Source organism: Alexandromys fortis, unplaced genomic scaffold (genome assembly GCF_014885135.2).
Source record: "Alexandromys fortis isolate MF-2015 unplaced genomic scaffold, M_Fortis_MF-2015_v1.1 scaffold_176, whole genome shotgun sequence".
NCBI classification, from domain to species: Eukaryota; Metazoa; Chordata; class Mammalia; order Rodentia; family Cricetidae; genus Alexandromys; species Alexandromys fortis.
The window spans coordinates 1,459,901-1,482,159 of record NW_026068070.1 but is presented as its reverse complement, the minus strand read 5'-3'; the positions used below and the strand labels follow the sequence as shown (position 1 = coordinate 1,482,159).

Here is a 22,259-nt window from a genome sequence, read left to right as displayed (position 1 = left end):
AACTAATGACACAAACACGAACCAAATAAATTGTGCTAACAGTTTGCTGTAGCAACTCAGAAGTCATAATTTCATTTGTATTCTGATAAGCAAGTCGTCCTCAGCAGCCAGCGAATGCATGCCGTAGAGAGAGAATGAGGACATTTGAATCAAGGTACCAATTCTCCGTTATCTCTCCCTGTGTACCCTGGAGCACACAGAAACATAACAGCAAGCTCACTCTTTGCAGGCTGAGAATTGAAGATGAATATGTCTTCTCTGGCATATTGCTGATTAAAATCCATAAGAGCAGAGACTATCAAATAAGATGTTGGCACAATCAGAAACAGCTGATCTAACTGCCAATCTGCCAATGGCGGAAGGTAAATGACATCCCTGGGGGTACACCAGGGAATAGTGAGATGGACGGAAAACAACGTGATGATGACTTAATAAGAGTACTGCTTCATAACAATGAGACTTGGATAATGCATGAACCTTGCTTAATCATTCGTGCACAGCATACATTCTTAATTGACCTTGGATTAAAGATATGCTGTTAGCTTCTTCAAAAGAAAAGGCTATGGGAATTTGGGAAAGAAAAAAAATCATAGAAAACACAAGACAAAAAAATCATAAAAGAACGTAAGATAAAGAAAGGATGTGGAATCCACTAATGAGTGAAGATGTTCTAGGAAACACACAGCTGTACCTATCACAGTTTTACTTACAGGGATATTGATGAATACCGAGTCAAATTCTGCCGACGTCAGGAATCTTTTCAATGGTGCCATGAAATACTACCAAGAGAGAAGAGGAGAGTAACTTTAATTAAGCATAACTTTGCCTAATCTATACAATGATTTTTTTATCAACCAGCAAAATTTATTAAAAGTCAACTATTTATTAGCGTTATGAACACAAATACTAGAAATACTCTCTATATTAAAAATTCTGCACTGGACAGCTATAAAGACTTCATAGGGACTGGAGAGATGGTTAAAGTGCTTGCCACAGAAGCATGAGTGTCTGAGTTCAGATCCCCAGAACCTATGAACAAGCTGGGCAGATGTGACAGCCTCCTATGATCCCAGAAGTTGGAAGGCAGAGTCAAAGATTCTTGGGGCAAGCAGACAGCTAGACTTCCTGCAACTGGCAATCTTAGGCTTCAGCAAGAGACCCTGCCTCAAAAAAGAAAAGTGGAGAACAATAGAGGAAGACATCTGATGTCAACTTCAGGCACCCACTCATATGTAAACACATGTGTACACACATGAATACACAAACATGCATTCGTGCATACCATACACATATATACATGCAAACAAAGGCATAAATATAAGCCGAGACTCTTAAATATAAGACAAAAGGCTCCTAAAAGCTAGAAGCTGTTGGTCAAGCAGGAAAACAATGGCAACAGTTGGAAGACAGGTTTGAGGATACATGTAGAACATCCCTCCAATTCTCCAACACAGGCTCTTGAGAGGGACGGTCTGCTGCTGTAGTTTGTACACCACTTCCGTGCATCGCTGGAGACTTTGGCATTCAGCCCGTACTTCTCTTCCACTGCCAGCCATCCCAGAGTCTGTAGAGAGGGCCCTTCTAGGAACTTGACCTGTCAGTTCCTTTATTTTCAACCATTGTGAACTCGACTCCCAAATCTCATGGTCACACCACAAGACACTGTCATGAGCAACATCTGCACATGCCTCGCAGGCTAACTTCAAGCAGCCATCTCTCTGAATCCCATGCCCGGCCCATGAAGCTCACTTTGTTCAAGGAAGTCTCTAGCCCTGATGTGCCCAGTGTACTGAGTTTCACATCCTTCGTGGTCTCGATCCACTCTCTACCCAGTTTACAGCCCACGAGCCACCATCAGAACAATGCTGTCTCCTTCCAATATATTTTTCTCGATAAACAAATCCTTTGGCTATATCTATCTCGCCATATGTTGTATAGATCCATATACTATATTGATGGCTAAATTTTAAATAAGACCATGAAGAGCAATGGGCTCAGTAATGCCACATGTCCACACTGTTCCTAACCAATCGACTCTCCAAAGCCAACTCTTCTACCCCTTCTCTATTTCTGTAGAAAAAAAAAAAGTTTTCACCTGGTTCTCATTTTGCTAACCTCTATTGGACAGGCCTTTCCTGAAGTGACCTTGCTTAGTACTGCAGCCTAAAGGCCTATCCATATACAGACCAGATTTTCCTATCAGAGGAAGACATACATACTTAATATCTGCCTCAATATGGCCCAGTGGAAGTCTAAGGCAGAACACGAGGTTAACATGTCCAACAGATTCACGATACCCTGCCCTCCATCTCTTTAGTTGACATCAGCATCCACACATTTTCTAGCATCCATCTTTGGTTCTTCCTTCTTCCACAATCCTTTGCCTACACCAGCAAAGTTGATTCTAATTAGACAAACCATTTCCAAAGTCTAACATCCCTCTAATCTCCCTCAGTGCTATGATTTCTTGTTGTCTTGGTTATTATAATATCCTTCTAGTTTTCTTCTGCTTCCCACCCTTCCTTCACAAGGGCCAGAGTGCTGTGTTAAAGGCTCAGATGCCTTTACATCAAGTCTGCTCAAGTTCTAGCTTTTATCCCTGTATAACTTGGTAGCCTATCAGTTCTCTGGCCTCTTTCTCAATCTCCTCCACCCATTCTATCTGCCACATTGGACCACGACTGTTCCATAAATGAAGCCAAAGCTGAGTACTTTCCCATCAGAATTTCCTAGAGCACCCCTGCGCCCTCCAATTGGAGAAACTTTCTCCCAAAACACTCTTCACGAGAATATATACATGGCTTGTGCCCTCAATCTCCTCAGTTGATGAACTAAGCACCGTGTTCTTACACTGCGGTCGCTGCCATCAGACTCTATACGGTAATCTCTAACACATGCCATCCATCCTCTCTGGCTGATTTCTCTTCCGGTATATCCCCACCCGCCTGGCATCAGCCTAAACTTTCTCACGATACAGAAACTACTAGAAAAACCCACAGTCTTCCTGCATTTGCTACTATGTTCTCAGTCGCTAAAACAGTGCCATTTAGATGTCAAGAGAGCAACAAATAGTTATAGAATGTATAAATCTGCTTTGATGTCTTTATTTTTTTTCTTTGGGAGGGTTTTATTGAGACATAATTCACGTTTCTCACAACACAACTATGTAGCTTGCAATCCGATGGTTCTTAGAAGTTCAGAGCTATGCAGCTATCACAATCAAATTTAAAACTGTTTACCACATAAAACATCCCACAGACACTCGTGGTCATAGTCCACTTCTCCCTCTCAGCCTGCATACCCTCCCCACTCCACATGCACACTCCTCTTCCCCAAAGTTCCAGGCACTTGCTTTTTTGTGTGTAATCTGTCTATACATTTGTCTATTCTGGGTATAGATTTTGAAATATTCTTTCTTTCTAATATAATATAATATCCTTTTAAAGACTATATCCTTTAACTACCATTCCTATCTCTACTACCCAAGGTTCTACTAGTTCCTAATTCTACTTGGCACCTGAATGACTTCAGTGTTTTCAGATTATACCTATAAGTGAGCACATGTGGTATTTGCTTTCCTGAGCCTGACATCCAGTGTAAATCTTAGAATATATTAACATACACACACTGCAAAAGCTGTTGGTCTAGCACATAGATTATGCAAGGCAACCTTGGGACGTAGATACGTGATAACTTACTTTTTCTATTGACTCCAAAGTTTCTGTATATTTTTCTTCCGTCTGTTTAATTTCTGCTAGGCAACAACTCCGTATATCATTTTCTTGTGATTTCTGCAGATCGAAAGGTAAAATTTAGACTATTTAGCTGAATTCTCTCATGTCAGGTTATCTAGGAAAAGATCAAAATCACTTTCCATTCTAACCAAACACTGCCGAAAGACATGCTTAGCTGCATTTGTGACACATTTTGTTTGAGCTATTTTTTCAACACTACAAATGAAAAGGTTTTATGTGACCATAATAAGCTTTTGAAATCAATATTCTTCTTAAATAAAAGCATCTTTTTATTCAGATGTTAATGAATCTGGTAACAGAGTCTAAGCACTTCCTTCATAAGCAGTAGATTACACATGTACTGTAGAAATGACTAGGAAATAGTAAAAGTATTTTTTAAATATTTAAAAGGAATGTGAGAGTTGGGGATACAGCTGATTAATAACTGTATAGCATATATCAGGCCAGGATATCAGTCATCAGCAACACACAGACACACACACACACACACACACAGAGAGAGAGAGAGAGAGAGAGAGAGAGAGAGAGAGAGAGAGAGAGAATAAGTAAAATCCTTCAAATGTTGCTTTTATACATTATCATAATATATGGTTCTTTCATTTAGTGTTAAAGTTTAGCATAACAATAACACCAAGGTCACAGAGTCACAGACAAAAATGGAATTCAGTTCAGATACCGATTATTGTTAGCTTTATAACTAGAAACAAGTTACTCGGTTTCTCTGTGACTTGTTTTTTGCTTTCTATAAAACAAGACGAACAGTACTAAACCCAAAGAGTGCCAAGTGACAGAAGCCATGGAAAGCACATGTCGCCTTGCCAGGGAGTCTAAACTATTACTGTTGTTAATTATAGCCCGTGGTAACCACACAGGGGTGGATAGTGGGGGAAGACTGTACTGAGGGTGGAGGAGACCTGAGGATCTGCTGGTCCTGACGCAGCTGATGCTCGCAGGCACTTCAGAAGAGATGCACCTGAAACCCCTCTGGGAAATGCGGCTAGGACAGCCCACCTCTCATACACCAAGTTAAACACATAGTGATTATATTTCTGAAATATAGGCTCAGTGACTTATTTCTACCCTATGTCTGCCTCTCCTCCCCAGTGTGGAACCCCACAGCCTCCCCCAGCCCTTTATTAAAAGCATAGAGAGTAGAGACAACTCATGAAACCCCTGAAGAAGCTAAGTGACCACCCAGACGATGAAGAAGTCTTTAGGATAAGAGAATGTGCGAATAAACGCCTAAGTGACTGACTTTTTTTTTTTTTAATTTTCAAATCATACATGAGAAGACAGTTCAAAGCAGTTCTTTCTGGATGTTCCAGGCACATGCATGGCATGGGAGCTATGAGAGCCTACTGGTTTTTCTTAGTATCTGAAGAAGTTTAATAAAAACAAAAACCAAACAAACAGCAACAAAAACTTAGTGCCTTGCCCAGCCTTGATATGAGTGAGGGTTTGTGCCTAGTCTAATTGCAGCTTGTTCAGTTGACAACCCCAAGGAGGCTCTTTTCTGGTGGGAAACAGAGGAGGAATGGATCTGGAGGAGAAGGGAGTGGGGGAGGGGCTGGGAGGTGTGGAGGGAAACTGTGGTTGGGTTGCAATGTATTAGTAAAGAATAAAAAAGGAAAACAAATGAGGGGAGAGCCACTTGTGACAGGAGCTAGCAAGTGAGAAGAAACCGTCGCTGACATAACTTATGCTAAATTTCAAATGACAACAATAGATCTGCCTTGGAAACGATGTACTTTCACAATTACTATCTCACGATTCACAGAATGGTAACTTCCCGCCACTCTGCAGCCAACCGGCATGGCAATAGCCCCAATAGCCCCTAGTGCTCAGTTTTCTCAGGAAAGGGTTAGACCATAAAGCGCTACAGTCATTTTGAACTTAAAAAAAAAAAAAAAGCAGCTCCTGTCTCCAAATAAGTTATAACCTAAGTTCTAAACAAACAAGGAGCTTTAGTTAAATATTTCAACAGAAGTTAAGTAAGGACATTCATTGACCTCCTAACTAATCGCCTTCCTAAAAAAAAACTGCTTAGAGTTACTTTAAAAAATAAGCAAAAGCCCTACAGGTTGCTGAGCTTCCTCCGCCTTCATCAAGTCCTCGTAGACTTCGCCGCCTTCATCCTCGCCGTACACACAGTCATAGAGGTCTTCTTCGTCCTCCACGCGGGTTTCACTGAAACAAGGAGTGTGGTTATAATGGCTGTACTCTAGTCCACAGTGGATATAACACTGAGACATTCCCTAAAGGTTCTAGTTCAAAATAGACTGAAATCTTCCCAATACGATAACACTAGTTATCGTATGGCTATGGCTTAGTATTTGATCTATGAAAAATGATGAATTTGGGGAGATCTGAAAGTTACCAGACAATTCAGAGAAGAGGGAAAATGGAATTAGTGGAGGGAGTCAAGAGGCTCCCATTAAAACTATGTTCCTCCAATTATCTCAATGACAGACAGAAGAATCCAGCCACTGGGACGGTGGTAATTCATACCTAACTGGCTTTTACTTTCATAGAACCACATTAATGATCATCTTGCAGCTAGCCACAGCTCTAAGTCTCTGGACACTAGTTATCGTATAGCTATGGCTTAGTATTTGATCTATGAAAAATGATGAATTTTGGAAGATCTGAAAGTTACCAGACTTGTCGAAGGGAACCCATCTAGTCTACAGCAGAGTCATGGTCTCAAAATCAGGTTTGTTTTACATTAAATATTTTAATGGTCTCATCACACTGCCTCTGCATCCCAGTATTCCATGGCCTCAGCTTCGTTATATTATTAAAGGGCACAGTGTGGGAAGGTGAGGAGCCGACATAGTGAAAATCTGTTTGATAACAGCATCGGTTGCTGTAACGTTATTATTGCCTAATCCAGTCCTTTTCAAACCATGCTCCGAGAAGCTCCCTTTAAAGATACAGAGACATCTCTCTATAATCAAATTGCCTTTATCTGTGCTAACTGCTTGCATTTTATTTTTAAAGAGGGGGGACAGGCAAAGATCTTTAAAATATCTAAAATCTATTTTACAGTCATTAAATGCCGCGTGTCAGTTTCTTGGGAATATTTGTACTTTCCAGTTCCCCGTGAGTACTTGGACATTAGCGGTGGCTGTCCAAGGCACTGTTCCCAAACCCCTCCTGAGAGACGACGAGGTCAGTCATGGCATTCCCTCCATTATAGGACTGCTACCCTCTTCAGTTTCTCCTCCTGGTTTAAAACCTGTATAAATGCCTTCTACTAACACAACCCCCCAGAATGGCCTTGACTGATACAGAGGTGTTGGAATGAGTTAATCCCTCTGAGAACGAAGCACAGCCCTTTCGCATGACCAGCCCTGAGCCCCCTCTTCAGGCTGCACAGGCTGACGGTTATAAATTGACACAAACAAAACCAAGGACACCGCGGCTGTGTCAGCCCGCAACTTGGAACATTCTTCAGAGCTGGTACAATCACAGGCTGTTTATGTTTGTCATGGAAGATTATTTGGAGGCATTTGACAGAAGTGAACTGTCAAAACCCAGAGGGAAGGGAGGTCTATGAAAGGAGGGAGCTGAAGCCTGAGAGAACGGTGCTCCGAGAAAAAAATTCGCTTCAGAAATACTTGTCCACCCACCTAGCCATCTGCTCATCCATCCAGCAGATATTTTTGAAGAACTGCCTGAACTCCACGCTCTCAAGACTTGAGGCATATATATATATCAAAAGCTCTCCCATTGAGGATCTGGACCAGTGTGTAAAAGGGTTTGTCATGTAAGTGTGACGACCCGATTTTGAACTCCCAGAACTCACAGTAAGCTGAGCATGTTAGCACCTCTTTAATCCCAGGGCTCTATAGTAAAATGGAGACGAGAGAATCCCTGGAAATGTGGGGGCCGGTTAGCCAGCCTGCTGCACATAGTCCCAAATAATACAGGAGGCAAGAATGCCATCTGACCTCCAAACACACGCCTGGGCACCCATGTACCACACACTCACACATGAATGCACATACACGTCATACATAACACACAAGCACACACAAACTGACTTATAAGAAGACCAGCCATAAGCATATAATCTTATATGTGCAACAAGAGAAAGAAACAGAAAATAAAGAAGCAGAGGAGAGAAGAATCACTAAAGAAAGTCAGGGAAGGTCTCAAAGAGGTCATATGACTCAGGTAGATGATGGATATGTCAGTTTATCCAATAGCTATCTGCTGTAATAAATACTGTTTTCTGGGAGGGTATAGCTGAAGTCTATCCTAATAGAATTTCAACACCAATAAAGGTGGCACACATCTACATCAAACAAAGAGAGAGCCTGTGCTCCTGAAAAGGGCACTAACGCGAAGGATGTAGTTCAGAGAGCCTGCGGATGCTGGCCTTGGCAACCCCTCAGGGCAGTGTGCTGGACCACTGGAGGGAAGAGCTGAGACAACCATAAGGAGCCATGCACTCAGTGAGCTCAACATTAACTGGGATAACCAGGAAGCAGCAGGAGATTTACAGAGGAAAGGGAGGTGGGGAGGAAAAAACAGGCAGGGGGACCAGAAGCTAAGAGGCAAAACGCTATGAGGCTGAGAGCTGCAACTCGGGCAAAGGCTGATGAGGAAGAAGTCAGGTAAACTCAGGACTGTGACATCAGATACAGATTAGGGGGCTTAGGAAGAGAGGATTAGGGGGATCATAGAGGGAAGAGAAAGGATGAAAGATGCATTTCAATTTCGACTTGCACTCCGAGGAGTCAAGTCATACTGGCAGCTCTGTGATTTCCATAGCAGGGCATCTGATGGACTCTGGTTTAGGACACAGCAGGACAACTGGGCTAGCCTGAGCACTTAGCTTCACTCTATCTTGAGGGTGGGTGAGATGGGGTCTCCCTATACAGTCCCAGCTTTCCGGAGTCCAGGTATTTTATGTAACTCATCAAATGGCAGGGGAGCCTCCTGAGGTCATGATGGCTCTAACTAAGACAATCAACTGTGGAGGGGCTGGTTCTGATGGGAGGGGTCTTGCCAGAAACAAAATGGACTGTGGAATCCATTCCCTGACATTGTGACTTGGAAGCCTCCTCCTACCTGACACCTAACATTCCCTCTGAACTAAATCTTCCCTAACAACACAACACAACTAAGCAGAACTAGGTGGGCAAAGGCTATCCAAAACAAAGTGTTAGCTATCAGTGGCCTCCATTGGGGCTCAGCCCAGGTGGGGCTTGGAAAGAGCATCATCATTGCATTGGACATAATGTGTTCTTCCTAAGAATCCGATTACAAGACCAGTAACCTTACGGTCACTTTATAAAAGACTGTTGCCAATTAGTCAGATAATCAGCATCTATCTTACTTAATGACAGTGAGTTCTTGGAAGTTTAGAATCAGCAAGAAACTATTCTCAAAGGACATTAAAAATATATGACTTCAAGGCCACTCCAAATGTCACTTAGTCTAGGAAGAATTACTCGCTGCCCATTGTTACGGCTGCCAGTAGCACTCTCCTCACCCGCTCTTCTAGAGAGCGCTCCCACAGCACCAAGTCACCACACATACTGTCCAGGACAGTGATTAAGAACCTCTAGCTCTGTGCCAGGTGGTGGCACACGCCTTTAATGCCAGCACTCGGGAGGCAGAGGCAGGGGGATCTCTGTGACTTTGAGGCCAGCATGGTCTACAAGAGCTAGTTCCAGGACAGGCTCCAAAGCTACAGAGAAATCCTGTCTCTTGAAATAATAATAATAATACCCTCAAGCTTCATGGTGTGAAACATCTGGGTTCAAAGATTACCATGTGTGATATCATCTTAAAGAAGTTAGCTTGATATACAAATTTGTTTTTTTTTTCATTAACTTGTAACATTGGGAACTTAACACAGTCATTACATAGATAATGCACAGAACATGTTAGTGCACAACTGAGCACACAAAACACTCTTACTGTTGCATGACCAGATAGCAGAAAGAGGATGCCTGGCAACCAGTAGGTGTTCAGTGCTCCTTTGGCTTAGTCATGTGCATACACCAAACATAGCTCAATCTCTTTTTTCCTTCATTTTTCATGGATGTGTGTATGTGGTATGGTTGCATGGGCACATTTGTATGTGTGAGGGTATAGGTTTGTGTGCAAATGTGTGCAGCTGAATATATGCAAGTATGTGTGTAGAGGCCTGAAGCTGATAGCTGGAACCTTCCTTGATTGCTCTTCCACCTTATTCACCGAGGCAGGGCCTCTCAATCAAACCCAGAGCTCACCCATATGGTGAGTCTCATTAGCCAGCTCGCTCGAGAGGAACCCCACTGTCACAGCTTTCTGAGGCTAGAATTACAAGCATGCTGTAGTGTCTAGCCACTATTTAAAAGAGGATTCTAGGACTCTAAACTCAGATCATTTTGCTTGTACAGCTGTTTTAACCATTGAGCTATCTCTGCAATCTATCACAGTTTAAAGTTCTAAGAACAAAGACATCCACAAGGTTCCTGCTGTCACTGTCTTGGGGTGAAGACACAGACAGTCAAGGGAGCAAACCAATGTGGTCATAGCCAGAAACACCCTAAAAACAGAGTAAGGAAAGGACGTGGTGGCCATTTTTGCTGGGTCAGCAGGGAGGTCTCTCTGCAAAGGGATGCCTGAGACAGACAAATGGGGAGGGGCCAGCAAGAGGAGCAGATAGAACAGTTGGCGTAACGGCAAGTTCCGTGTTGGGCAGATGAAAGAATGGATTCCCACAGATTCCAGGAATTGCCCTTGGAGCATAATCCATCTCTTAGAATTCTCTGCAAACATGCCTGAGCTATATCATAAGGTCTCTGAGGAGAGAGGATCATGCTTTATATTTATTCTTAATCTGCACAAGTCACTCAATCAGCAGAAGATAATCAGCCGCAAGGCTTTCTGCCTCGCCCGACTGTGAAATAGCAAAGCCCACAGGATCCTCTGCTTGGCAGAAGCACCATCTACCGACACATCCCTGAATAACTCCAGCCCGCATCCGTCCTTCCTTGGGCTGGCAACAAAGCACACACTTTCTGCCCTACAACCCAGCAGTAAACTTTATTTCTTTTTTATTATTACCTAATTGTGTGATTCTAGTTTCATCTGCCTCTCTATTATGCCTTTGAGAAACGACCTGTTTTTGCTTCTCTGCAGTAAGTTTCTCTTCATATGAACACGGAACAAGAACCAAAAGTCGGCTGTAGCACATTTCCCGTGAAACTTCCCATCGTCATTTTAAAGATAAATTTTATTATGTCTTATCCCATCGCATTCACCCTGCAGAGAGCTTATTATAGTTCGCATATGCTAAGTGCGAATTTGAGCCATGGCTTAATTTTACGGAAAATCTTCAACGTACTCTATTAAGTCAGGAAGGACTTTGTAGATGTCTTCATCGTTCACGCTTTCTTCTGTAGGAAAGGGCCTAGGGAGGAAGAAAAAAATATGGGAGGGTGAGCGATCAAGATGAGCATTTACCGCCAATTAAACAGTAAAGCTTGCTGCCACTCAAACAAGCCATCACGTTGAATGATTTCTAGGGCTTCTCCAGAAGCGCCTGCCCAGCAGCTGCGCCTGGGCTTCCCCTGGGCAGACTGCAACACCTGCTACCCTAAATCACCGCCAGCATCAGAGCCAGTCCCTGCAGACACAGGTGCAGCTGGGGACCGGCTAATGCGATTACCTGATCTCCCACCTGCCACATACCTGCAGGGTCACCCCCACGACACCCACCACAGTGCCCAGTTCAGGAGACAAGCAGCCTTGTCCGTGCCCTGTGCCCTTGCCTTCAGCAGCCTCACAGGCACCTGGAAGATCTGACCCAGCAAAGACTGCCAGCCAATGGTCTTCCACGGCTCAGCTCACTAGTAAGGATGACGATCGTGAGAAGACGAAGACAGCATACATATGGCTTTTGACCCTGGCAGACTTTTCTGTTTGGACATCAGGGTATTTACGTTGTATTTTTTTTATTTCATTTCAAATTAACTAGGTAGATTTCAAAGAGACTGACAAGTTGTTTTCGTCCTCTTCAATTTTCCCCCACACCTATCATTTGGCATCTTTGTTTGGCTCATAACACTTCTTCTTATGTCCAAAATAATGTTTCAAAAGTATGCCTAACAGAATCACCATAGCAATTATATTTCAATGACAAATGCTCTACTCTTTGGTAGTAAGCATGTTTCATGTTTATAAAAAGGAGCCACCAAAATAATAAATTTTGAACAATGGCTAAAGAGTTTCATTGAAAGTCAGACTTTTTAATTGTATTTTTATTATTTAAAATAATTTTGGCTTTAAATATATTATGAGTTAATTTAATACTTAAGATAGCAAAGGGACCTATATATTGTTTTCCAAATGAATGAACCCATATAACCAAGCTTCCAGAGTTGTTCTTTTTTAATATAGGCACATTGTATCGGGTTTTCATGCCTACACTGGTTCACTACAGAGAATTATAGTCCTCTGCTATAAATATAGACAAGAAAATCTCAAAAGGAAAATAGCTCTGATAGGTGTCCTTTCAGGATCAAAAGTACATACAAAGCAGGCTGTGCTTGTTTCAAAATCTACTCTATACACACAATGACACAAAATATATATCGACATGGGCAGCTACTCATGACTGAAGAGCAAATTAGAAGGAATTGGAGAATCAACCAGCTGACAATCTCTGCCTACAGAAAACTGATAGAATCCTATCCCATTCCTGAGAAGGGGTCTCCAGAATGTCCTTCCGGAGACCACTGTGGTGGCATCCAGGAGTTGAGCTGTTGAGCTAGTGCTGGACACTCCTGTGAGACCCACTAGGATCCCCTCACTCAGAATAAGATGGAACCTGGGCACACATACACACACACACACACACACACACACACACACACACAATGAAACCAAAACCAAACACATAGATAGAGGCTTACAAAGCCGTATCATGGAGGCAGACTAGAACACAAAGCCTTGAAGACATAAGGTACAAAATGACACCTATTTCCATGCAGCGGGGCCATATCTTCTTCACTTCCTGGTTCTTTTACTCTTTACTGACAGCTTGCGCTTAAGCAGTGAGCAGTCTCTAAAAGAGAAGACGCTTGAACAACTCACACACCTCTGCTTCCAAGCCTACCAACTGAATCATACTCCACTGCTCGGAGAATGTATAGACGAACTTTTCACGCATTACCCAACCTTCAACACACTTTCTTCTACATCTATCATTTAATGCTTGTGTGACTATTCCTTAAACCCATAAAAGTTGAGAGTTATTATTATGGTCTCCTCTACAGGAACCAAATCCATTATACTTTTAAATATTTATGTACTAAAGCATTTGCATTTGTCTTAATGAATTATACATATATAAATGTTGAAGAAATTTTTTTAAAAGAGCCATAACCAGTGGCAGCCACCAGGGAGCGAAGAACAATGTTCAGTCATTGGGCCTCATTCAATTCTCTGAATAAGTTCTTAATTGCTCGGTAAATCTCAGATGTGTATGTGGCACTTAATATACGAAGCACAAAGACCTTTGCAAACAATAGCCATTCAATAAATCAAGAAATAACTGTTGCAATGAACTGCATGGGAAACATGAACCACAGAGGCACGAACTTACCTGATGCCTGTGGCCAACGCTATTGGCGTGCGGGATAACCGAGATAACGTTTCTATAACCTGCGGGGGGGGGGGGGGGAAGAGGAAAATGTTCATTCAACATGTATTCATCAAGGCTTAACACTTTTCTCAAAAGCGACATATTTCCCATTCAATATTAACAAAGGTTAGAGAAAGACAAATTTATCGACTCCTAAGGTGTGAACTGGAAAGAGTCATGATCGGGAAGCTTAAATGCCTGGGTTATACCTGTGTTCCTTTTAATTTTATGACTTAAATGAGTTTAATAAGATGCCAGTGACAGTCTCCTTCCAATAAAACGGGAGTTAAACTCATTAACCCTGTGTATTTAATACCTAAAACTGAAAACCCTTAGAGGTCACCTAAATCAATGTTCCCCAGCATAGTACCCACTAGATATGTGAAGCTATTTAACTTAAAACTTAAAACTCATACATTTCATTTCCTTAACTTCACTAGCCAAATTCTAAGCGCTCAGTCATGGCTGTTTCTGTTGCATTTTGGAACACACGGATATCAGATATTTTCACACCACAGCAGGCATTGCTGGGCAGAAAAGTGAGATTACCAGTTCTTGAGCCTGTCCACAGGACTCCAAATCCGAGTTTCCCATTCATTAGCCAGGTAACCTTAAGCAACCACCGAAATTCACAAGTCTTGGCTTTTTCCTCTAGATAAGGCCTCAGATAACAGCTAATGATCATTAGAGTATTGTAAGGATTAAATAACACAGTACCTGCAAAATGGTTAAAAGGGAGCAATTCTTTATAATCACCAACTTTGAAGAAATTGCTTTGTTCTAATTCTGAGGGTGTTCAAGAATTTTTCTGTTCTAAATTACTTTTGCTTATGCATTTCAAAAACTCCTTATAAAGATCTTCAAGCATTTAAGCCCAAGTGTGTTCTGCTAACAGTTTTGGCATCTGCACCTAGCAATTTTACTCCTCTTTCAATCCTTTATACCTAAAATCACCTTTGCCAGGAAACCAGTGCCCTACAATGCATTTTCCTCATTGATGCATTTTTATGATAAATGTAATGGTTGGCACCCTCAAAATTAAGCAGCAAAGGAGGCTCTGCTGTGCAATCCATTTTGAGTAAGAGAGGGAATGGGAGAAAAACGTGTCTTTCTGGACTGAGATAGTCTAGTGAGCACCTAAAAATCCTCAGTTCCAAGACAGAGGAGTGAACAATGTCTCTAGCCCTCAGAGAAAGCGTCTCAAGGGTGCCAGCCCCATGGATGGGTTGACAAAACACTGGGCTCAGTCGTGAGCCTATTTGGAGCCCTGTTGGCTAGTTTTCAGGTAAACTCGCCTTTGCTAGGCTTTATCAAACATGGATAAAAACAGCTAATTAACCGCTGCACAATATTGCTGGACAGAAATGAGAATGCTCCTCAAGTGATTCGAAGTTTTATTACAGAAAACAAAATTAACTACATAGGGAATTGTATATTGGTTATAAATAGCAATGTCCTGTTGTCCCAGATTCTTGAAATTTGTGAAAAGAACAGATGTGACACGTTAGCACTAAAAAAAAAATAAAAATAAAAAAATTGAAAGGAGAGAGAACGCATATGTCAATCAATTCTATGCAAGCAAAGCATTCTCCCAGTGAATACGTAGCTCAAAACAACATATTATACATGACATGAGTATAGTTTCATTGACTTAAAAAAACCTGCTTCAGTATTTTTAACAAAAGAGACAAAGAACAGAGATGTTTTAGGACATTTCCTAGGGACAAAATGAAACAAGAGACCTAGAGACCTGGGAAGAGGGGGCAAAGCTACTGACCCCCAAATTCTACATCTTACCCTAACCTCCAGCTGAGACACTAGGAAATAAAAAAAAGGGAATCTGAAGACACCAAAACCATGTGTTTCTAAATGAGAAGTCTAGTGTGGGGAAAGCTTCTGTAATAATTTGAGAAGTAGTATTCAGACTCTTGGTTAACTAGTATTGCATTTTAGACACATCCTATTGGGATGGGCCAATACTAAAGAATCCCAAATTATGCTCTGCCTCCTGCTGTGTTTTAGGCTGTGGTCTCAGTCCCTGCTAAACAAGAAAAACAACACAACAATAATATATTATTTCTGCTACTTTAATATGCATTTTAATGGCAATGTTCTCTGAAGATATTTTGTACAATAACTATAGATTAATGAAATAATTCACATTTTGACTTTTATCTGCCAACACTAGAACAGCTACAGTGTTTTTCCATCCATGTGCCTCCCTCCTCACCGTAGAGGGGAAGCTGGAACTAAAACCAAAACAAAATAAAAATGTACAGCTTGGTTTGGCATGTAAGCATCCACCTGCCACCAGAGGGAGCCAGACGATAGTCTATTACCTTAGTGCTACTGATTACCTTTTAAGCACACTGAAAATTTAGCTGAAGCAACTCCTATGATTTGACGAAGGAAGGCTATTCATTACTACTCAATACTAGGAGATAACACAGATACAAATTCATGGGACATGGGATGGAAAGACTGTGAGGTGACCTTAAAGTGAGTGGCTGTGGGACCCCTCATTTTCAGGTCTATCCTATTACACATAGTCCTGGCACTAAGTTTAGCCAAAACAAATAGAGGCTGTTTAGTCAATGTGGTGCTTTTAGAACGACATGTATTCTATAACGACCCTGTTTGCAGACTGAAAACAGGCATGCACACGAATCAATGCCAGACCCTCAAATCCCGTGTGGATCCTCCGACCTGCCCCTATGAAGCAACTGAGTGAAAACTACTGAAAGATATTAACTGGACCATGTTCCATGAAATACGCTAATTTTAAATGGTTACTTCAAAATGATAATTATGGACACCAACTCTCAGAAAGGAGGGTGAGATAGCAAGAATGTCCTAACAATGAGCGATGCTGACTCCACATCCTGGACTTGCTTTCTGTATCCACATCCTCCAGCCCACTGGTAGGAAAACGCAAGGTTATAACTGGGGTAACATCAATTAGACCTACGGGGTGAGGAAGGTGGGAGACATGAGCAAGGCTTCCCACTCCCACTTTAAATTGGAGATTACATCCCAGAAGCAGTAGGATCATTGAGAAACTTTGGGAAAGGAGAGAACAGGGCTAACTGCACTGGGAAAACAGAATTCAGCAGAGTGAACACAGGGGACAGGAAGTCATGGGGGCAGCCAGTAGATAGAATCAAACAGGGATGTTCTCAATAGTTCGAAAGTACTCTAAGATAGCCACAGTAAGACCGTAAGATTGTGAGATGCCCTTAGGAGCCATGCCTGAGCACTGTGATGCCCTTGGGAACCATGGCTGAGCACTGATGTACTTGGGAGCCGTGGCTGACCACTGTGATGTCCTTAGGAGTCGTGGCTGACCACTGTGATGTCCTTAGGAGTCGTGGCTGACCACTGTGATGTCCTTAGGAGTCGTGGCTGACCACTGTGATGTCCTTAGGAGTCGTGACTGAACACTGAATGTCCTTGGGAGCCGTGGCTGAGCACTGTAACAGCTCAGGAGAGAAGAGGAGCCTGGGTGATACAGGACTGTCTCTCAAATGTACCACCTGAAAAACCCACTTCAGCGCCCCATAGCTTTGATCAGGTGAGGCCAGAGCTTTGCAAGCCTGCTGTCTCCTCCAGGCGCCTTCTCTCTCTGACCTGCTCCCACCCCACCCTGGGTCTCAGGGATCCTCTCACAGGTCACGGCTGTAACTCTGCCCTGGCACTTGTCACTCTATTTAAAGTTTTCAAAATCAGCTTTCAATGTTTGCAAAAGAACTCAAGATTTTTTTAAAATTAAAATATTAATACATGAAAGTTGGCGCCCTCCACTTCTCTGAACTCTGTCTAGAGGGGACCACAGCTTAGAATCTGCTGTAATTCTTGCAGCTTCTTTTTCTTTCTTCTAATAAATGCGTTCCCAGCTCCTATCCTGGCATGATGGCTTACGCTTGTGATCCTAACACTTTGGAAACTGAGGCAGGAGTATTATTACAACTTCAAGACCAACATGCAATTGCATAGTGAGTTCTAGAGGAGAATGGATTACAAAATGTGGCCCTGTCTCAAAAACAGAGGGTTTTGATATGAATCTGTTTTTTTTTAAGAGTTCTAAGAGTTCTCTAAAACCTTCAGAGGCATGCTTTGTCACCACCAATCAATCACAGCTGTGCCGTCATGCACAGATGTCCTTTCTTCATTTTAATGCTGTGTGACACTCCAGCATATGTAAATAATCTAATGGTTTTACCATTTTCCCAGCAGTAAGTGCTTCTAACACTCTGCTGCGAATGAAGCCAGCAGCCACATCCTTGCCAAGTGTATGTTCACCTTTATGCAGGCCCTGCTGGAGGAAGGATGGTGAAGAGGGTGCCTGCGCACGTGGAAAGGAAGGAGGAGCATTCTTTAAACTGCTTACAGGAACCTAAGACATTCTTGAAGGGCCCGCGAGAATACAGCAAGAATTTCAGTGCTAGTTGGCTCTCAACAATAGGAAACAACTTCAGGGCAGGAGACCCAAACTGCCTCTGCCCTGCTTGATTTTCGATGAGCCACTGGACCTAACTATCCGCTGCCCGAGTAAGTGAACAAAGTAATGTTTGCCTTGCAAAAATTACCGAGAAGATCCAATATGCATATCAGCCGTACATATAGTGAGCTTCCTGATTTTCCTTAAGTTTTCCCTCTTAACTTATTCTCTGATTTTTACAGAGGGGTGGGCTGTGCAGGGGCAATCAGAGGCTTCAGGCTTGAGCCACGGGTGTAAAAAGCCAGCTTAGAAACCATACATCCTGAAGGCCCGGACAGCCCGAGTGAGCAGCTGTGGCTGGAGACCCAGGTGCAGCATCCAGGCCCCTGCAGGCTCAGAGCGAATGCCCTATGGAGCAGAGACAAACACGGTGTCTAAAAGAGGGGCTTCAGGATGTTCGTCTGGGAATCAGGCAAAAGCAGGAGGAGAGGTCAGCTGTGATCCAAAGGCAACCGCGGGAAATAGTATATTACCCAGAAGCCCTTGACTCTAGGTTCCTGACCATGAGGCCCAGCTCTAAACCCAGCCAGATGGTGAGTTGCCGTTCAGCAATATATTTCACCTTCTGTCTCCTAGGAAATCAAAAGAACTCATTATATTAATTTTCTTTGCAATTCCAATTTCACACAGTAAATTGCCCCATTAGGATACGCCGCAGCTCAGCGTCACTTCCAGCCACGGTTCAGATTTCCTTGAGCACCGGCTGTGGCTTTGTCATTTTTTGCCTGCAGGGTGCCATTAGAAAGAATGTTCCTCGCACCATCTCTATGGGCCAAGCAAAGAAATATAGCCAGGGGAGACAGACGAAGCATCCTTTCTGAGCAAGACCGTAAGCCATGGGGAATGAGTTTCCGTTGTTCTTAAGAATAGTGCATGTGTAGAGCTTAAAGGGGTCAAATTTACAACATGGACTGACCTCAGTGGTGGGTGCAACAATAAAAAGTATTTTCTGAAGCAACCATAATTGAAATTATCAGGAGTAACTACCTCCTTTAGGAATTGTGTATGTTGGGTTGTTATATAAGCAGACTGGGGTAAGGTTTTCTGAGTTCAGATTCAACCCCCACCTTCCACGGGTGGGGTTAATATGAAACACTCTGCTTTGGTTCCCTTGCCTCTGTGAAATTTCAGGGACCGCACAACTTGCGACACAAGCCTGCGGTGAAGGGAAAATGAAGCAATCTGGTACACTTGTCCCAGAAGCACTTCCGTGCTGACATGGTCATACCCTCCGCCCTGCTAGCCTTGGCCCTGTACCTCCAAAGACCCCAAAAGAGGAGCATCTTTCCCTTAGAACTAGCTTCATCTCTCAATAACCCCCTAAATCCCACTCTTGTCTCTCCCAAAAGATTTTCTAGAAGCCTGCCCTAGATCTAAACCCCTGAACTCTCCTCAGATGCAATCCCCTCCTCTCTCCCTGTGCCTGTGCCTCTGCCTTGCTAGAGGCCCCTTTCTCGTTTCCTCTGCTCTAATAACTGCCTGTTTGTCTCTGCCTTCTAGTTCTTCTTTCATAAATTTGCCCTGTACCTGGCTACAGTGACATTTCGGGAAGTCACTGTGATATCCCCACCCCCACCTGTGCGCCTCATGTAGCACACTCAGGGTCTCTACACCCCCTGCCTCTCCAGCCCGTCCTCCATCTCCTCTGCTGTTTGCCAAATTAACTGAGACCCAATCACATTGCCAGCTGTGCTCCAGTCAGGTCCCAGAATCCGAATTTTAGAGCAGTGGTTCTCAACAGTCCTAATGCTGTGACCCTTTGATACAGTTCCTCATGTTGGTGGTGACCCCCAACCATAAAATCATTTTCATTGATACTTCCTAACTGTAATTTTGCTACTTTTATATGAACTGTAATGAACTATGTGTTTTCTGATGGTCTTAGGCAACCCTGTGAAATGGTCATGTGACTCACGCAAAGGGAGAACCCACAGGTCGAGAACCACTGCTTTAAAGGCTATAATGTTCCCAGTACTCTAATGTACACAGGGGTGTTCAGAATTAATTGCTTCCTACTAAAGGATGGGTGGAATGAAGCACACTGGAAACAATAGTGCCCATGTTCTCATACCAACCAGAAGACCGGGAGAAACTCTTCATCTTTCTAACTATCACCCTGGCCCAAATGCCTGTGGGGACATCCTGGATGAGAAACTCAACTGTCCATTCACCACTGTAAAAGAAACCATTCTGCAAAGACGATCGCATTTGCGAATCACGCCCTACCTTTAAGCTAGGGGTAGAGCGACAAGCTACAGAGATTATGTAGCAGCTTTAAACAAGTTCAACAAAGAGAATGAAGCTGACCTTCAGGGAAGGAACAGGGTTTCCTCCAGGCTGGGGACGCAGTGAGCTGTGGAGTTTGCGGTAGGCAAGGCGCTACTGGAACCAGAGGAACCACTGTTGACTCACGTATTCGTGTCCAGGGCCACGGTCTATGTGACCCCATCAGGTCACAGGACCTGAGCCTACAGAAACTGGGGGAGTTCGCTGCGGCTAAAAGAACATGGAAATTCTAATACATGTTCATAGCCGCCCACGCATCATACAGGCGGAGCAAAATCAACATATTCTCCAAACTTGATTCACTTTCAGAGTCATACAACTGGCTGGGAAGGACACTGATTTCTGGGGGTGGCCAATGACTACGGTCACCTTAAAGAATGACATAGAAAATACCAAAAAAAAAAAAAAAGAGAGAGAGGGGGAATGAATGCTGGTGTGAGGGCATCTCACAGTAGAGAAGAATGCGGCATTGCTTAGCAACTGGAGATACCTCATCTTGTCTCAGCCTCAGGGCACATAAGGGAGAGACCTCACACAAGAGCCAAACATCTACAAACCACCTAGCAGAAATGATGGCCACAAGGACAAGAAGAGAATGACAGCCACACTCCAGCTAGCTTGCCAAAACTGGTCATTTTATAACCTACTTGAAAGTGCTCATTTTCACATGTGCCGGGCCACATGCACATGCATGTTTAAATGCAGGTAAACTAACTCATTGTTCTGTAGCTTCCATGCCAAAGTTGAGCGGGCACAAATATGCAAGGCACACACATAACTTAAGATCTGCAAAAAGCTTCATTAGAAAAACATAAAAGGTTAATGCTCGCATATATTCATTTGATATAAGTGAAATATTATTTCAACATGCCATCACTATGAAATTCAAGTCATCTTACGTTGTTGTTTTCCTGTAATCAATGTCCCAACATCTCACATGCAAAGTGGTAGTTACAGTTCAGCTCGGTTCAAGCCAGCTACATCTTCAGCATGGTGACCATGTGTGGCTGAGGGCTGCTGTCCTGGATGAGGGCAGCCTAGAAGAGGCCTTCGATGTACTCAGATCAGGATGGGAAAGAAAAGCATGTCCTCAGGGACAAAAAGCACGGACTGCGAACGTCAAGTGAACGTGGCAGTCTAAGCACAGTGTGGGGCTGGGTGAAGTGCTTTGTGAGCACGCATAAGGGCCTGGGGTCAAGATTCCAGAACCTAAACCACGCATACACACGAGGGGGGGGGGAGAGAGAGAGAGAGAGAGAGAGAGAGAGAGAGAGAGAGAGAGAGAGAGAACCCCCAAAGACCCATACCATGAACTCCACACTCCAGATTTACTCTGCCCTTTTGTAGTGTGACCAGAGGAGGGCTACAGAGATGGGAGAATGTGGTGGCGAGCCCTGTGAGGAGGACAGCCCTCCATACAGGACTCATTTATTGCCTATTTCCCCTATCCGTAAATTTCACTTGAACACTCCGCCAATGCAGCAGGCATCCAGATAACTGCTAATAAGACAGGATTTCTGTGGAAACTGTATTAACCTGAGGGCTCCCCATCCTGCCCCGAGCCCACCTTTTCCGCCTTTCTCAGTGTCAGCCTTGGCTCAGGGCCAGACCTAATCACATCAACTCTTACTTCAACTTTACATATTACATTTCATCAGCTTTTAGAAACTCCCCTGGACTGTGATGCACGCACAAAGCTGGAGGTTAGCTTTCACTCTTATTTAACTGCGCTTTGAGGTCCCTTCTCCTTTCCATTCCGCGTCTTTGGTTTTCCCTTTTTAAGTAGCTGTCACTGAATTGCATATAGAGATTTTTTTTTGAAACATCATGACAATATCTGTGGCTTTAAAACTCTGCCACCTGTGACCTTCAAATCCTCAGGGAGATGTTTTCTTGTGATCCGCAGGAGATTTTTTTTCCCGAATCTCAGCTATTTCCCCATGAGCAAGGAACACTTTTCAGTCGCTAGCCGCTCTGAGTATAAGTGACTAATCCAGGATAATCTGAATTTCCTTTAGAGTCTGAGTATTTACCAAGAACCGGATCAGAGAAAATAATCCTCTCAGAGGAT

The 22,259-nt window shown here is 43.2% G+C and overlaps 1 protein-coding gene across 3 annotated transcripts in view; it reads right to left on the bottom strand.

Moving 5' to 3' along the window:
* The window catches only part of Vav3 (vav guanine nucleotide exchange factor 3), a 303,685-nt gene that overhangs the window by 165,667 nt on the left and 115,759 nt on the right, over positions 1 to 22,259 (bottom strand). For all 3 annotated transcript variants that reach the window (XM_050120991.1, XM_050120990.1, XM_050120989.1), the window contains exons 3-7: positions 13,366 to 13,424; positions 11,104 to 11,169; positions 5,834 to 5,942; positions 3,699 to 3,791; positions 711 to 779 (exon numbers count right to left, since the gene is read on the bottom strand). In XM_050120991.1, coding sequence (XP_049976948.1) covers positions 711 to 779; positions 3,699 to 3,791; positions 5,834 to 5,942; positions 11,104 to 11,169; positions 13,366 to 13,424 — 396 coding nt within the window. The remainder of the gene's footprint in view (positions 1 to 710; positions 780 to 3,698; positions 3,792 to 5,833; positions 5,943 to 11,103; positions 11,170 to 13,365; positions 13,425 to 22,259) is intronic.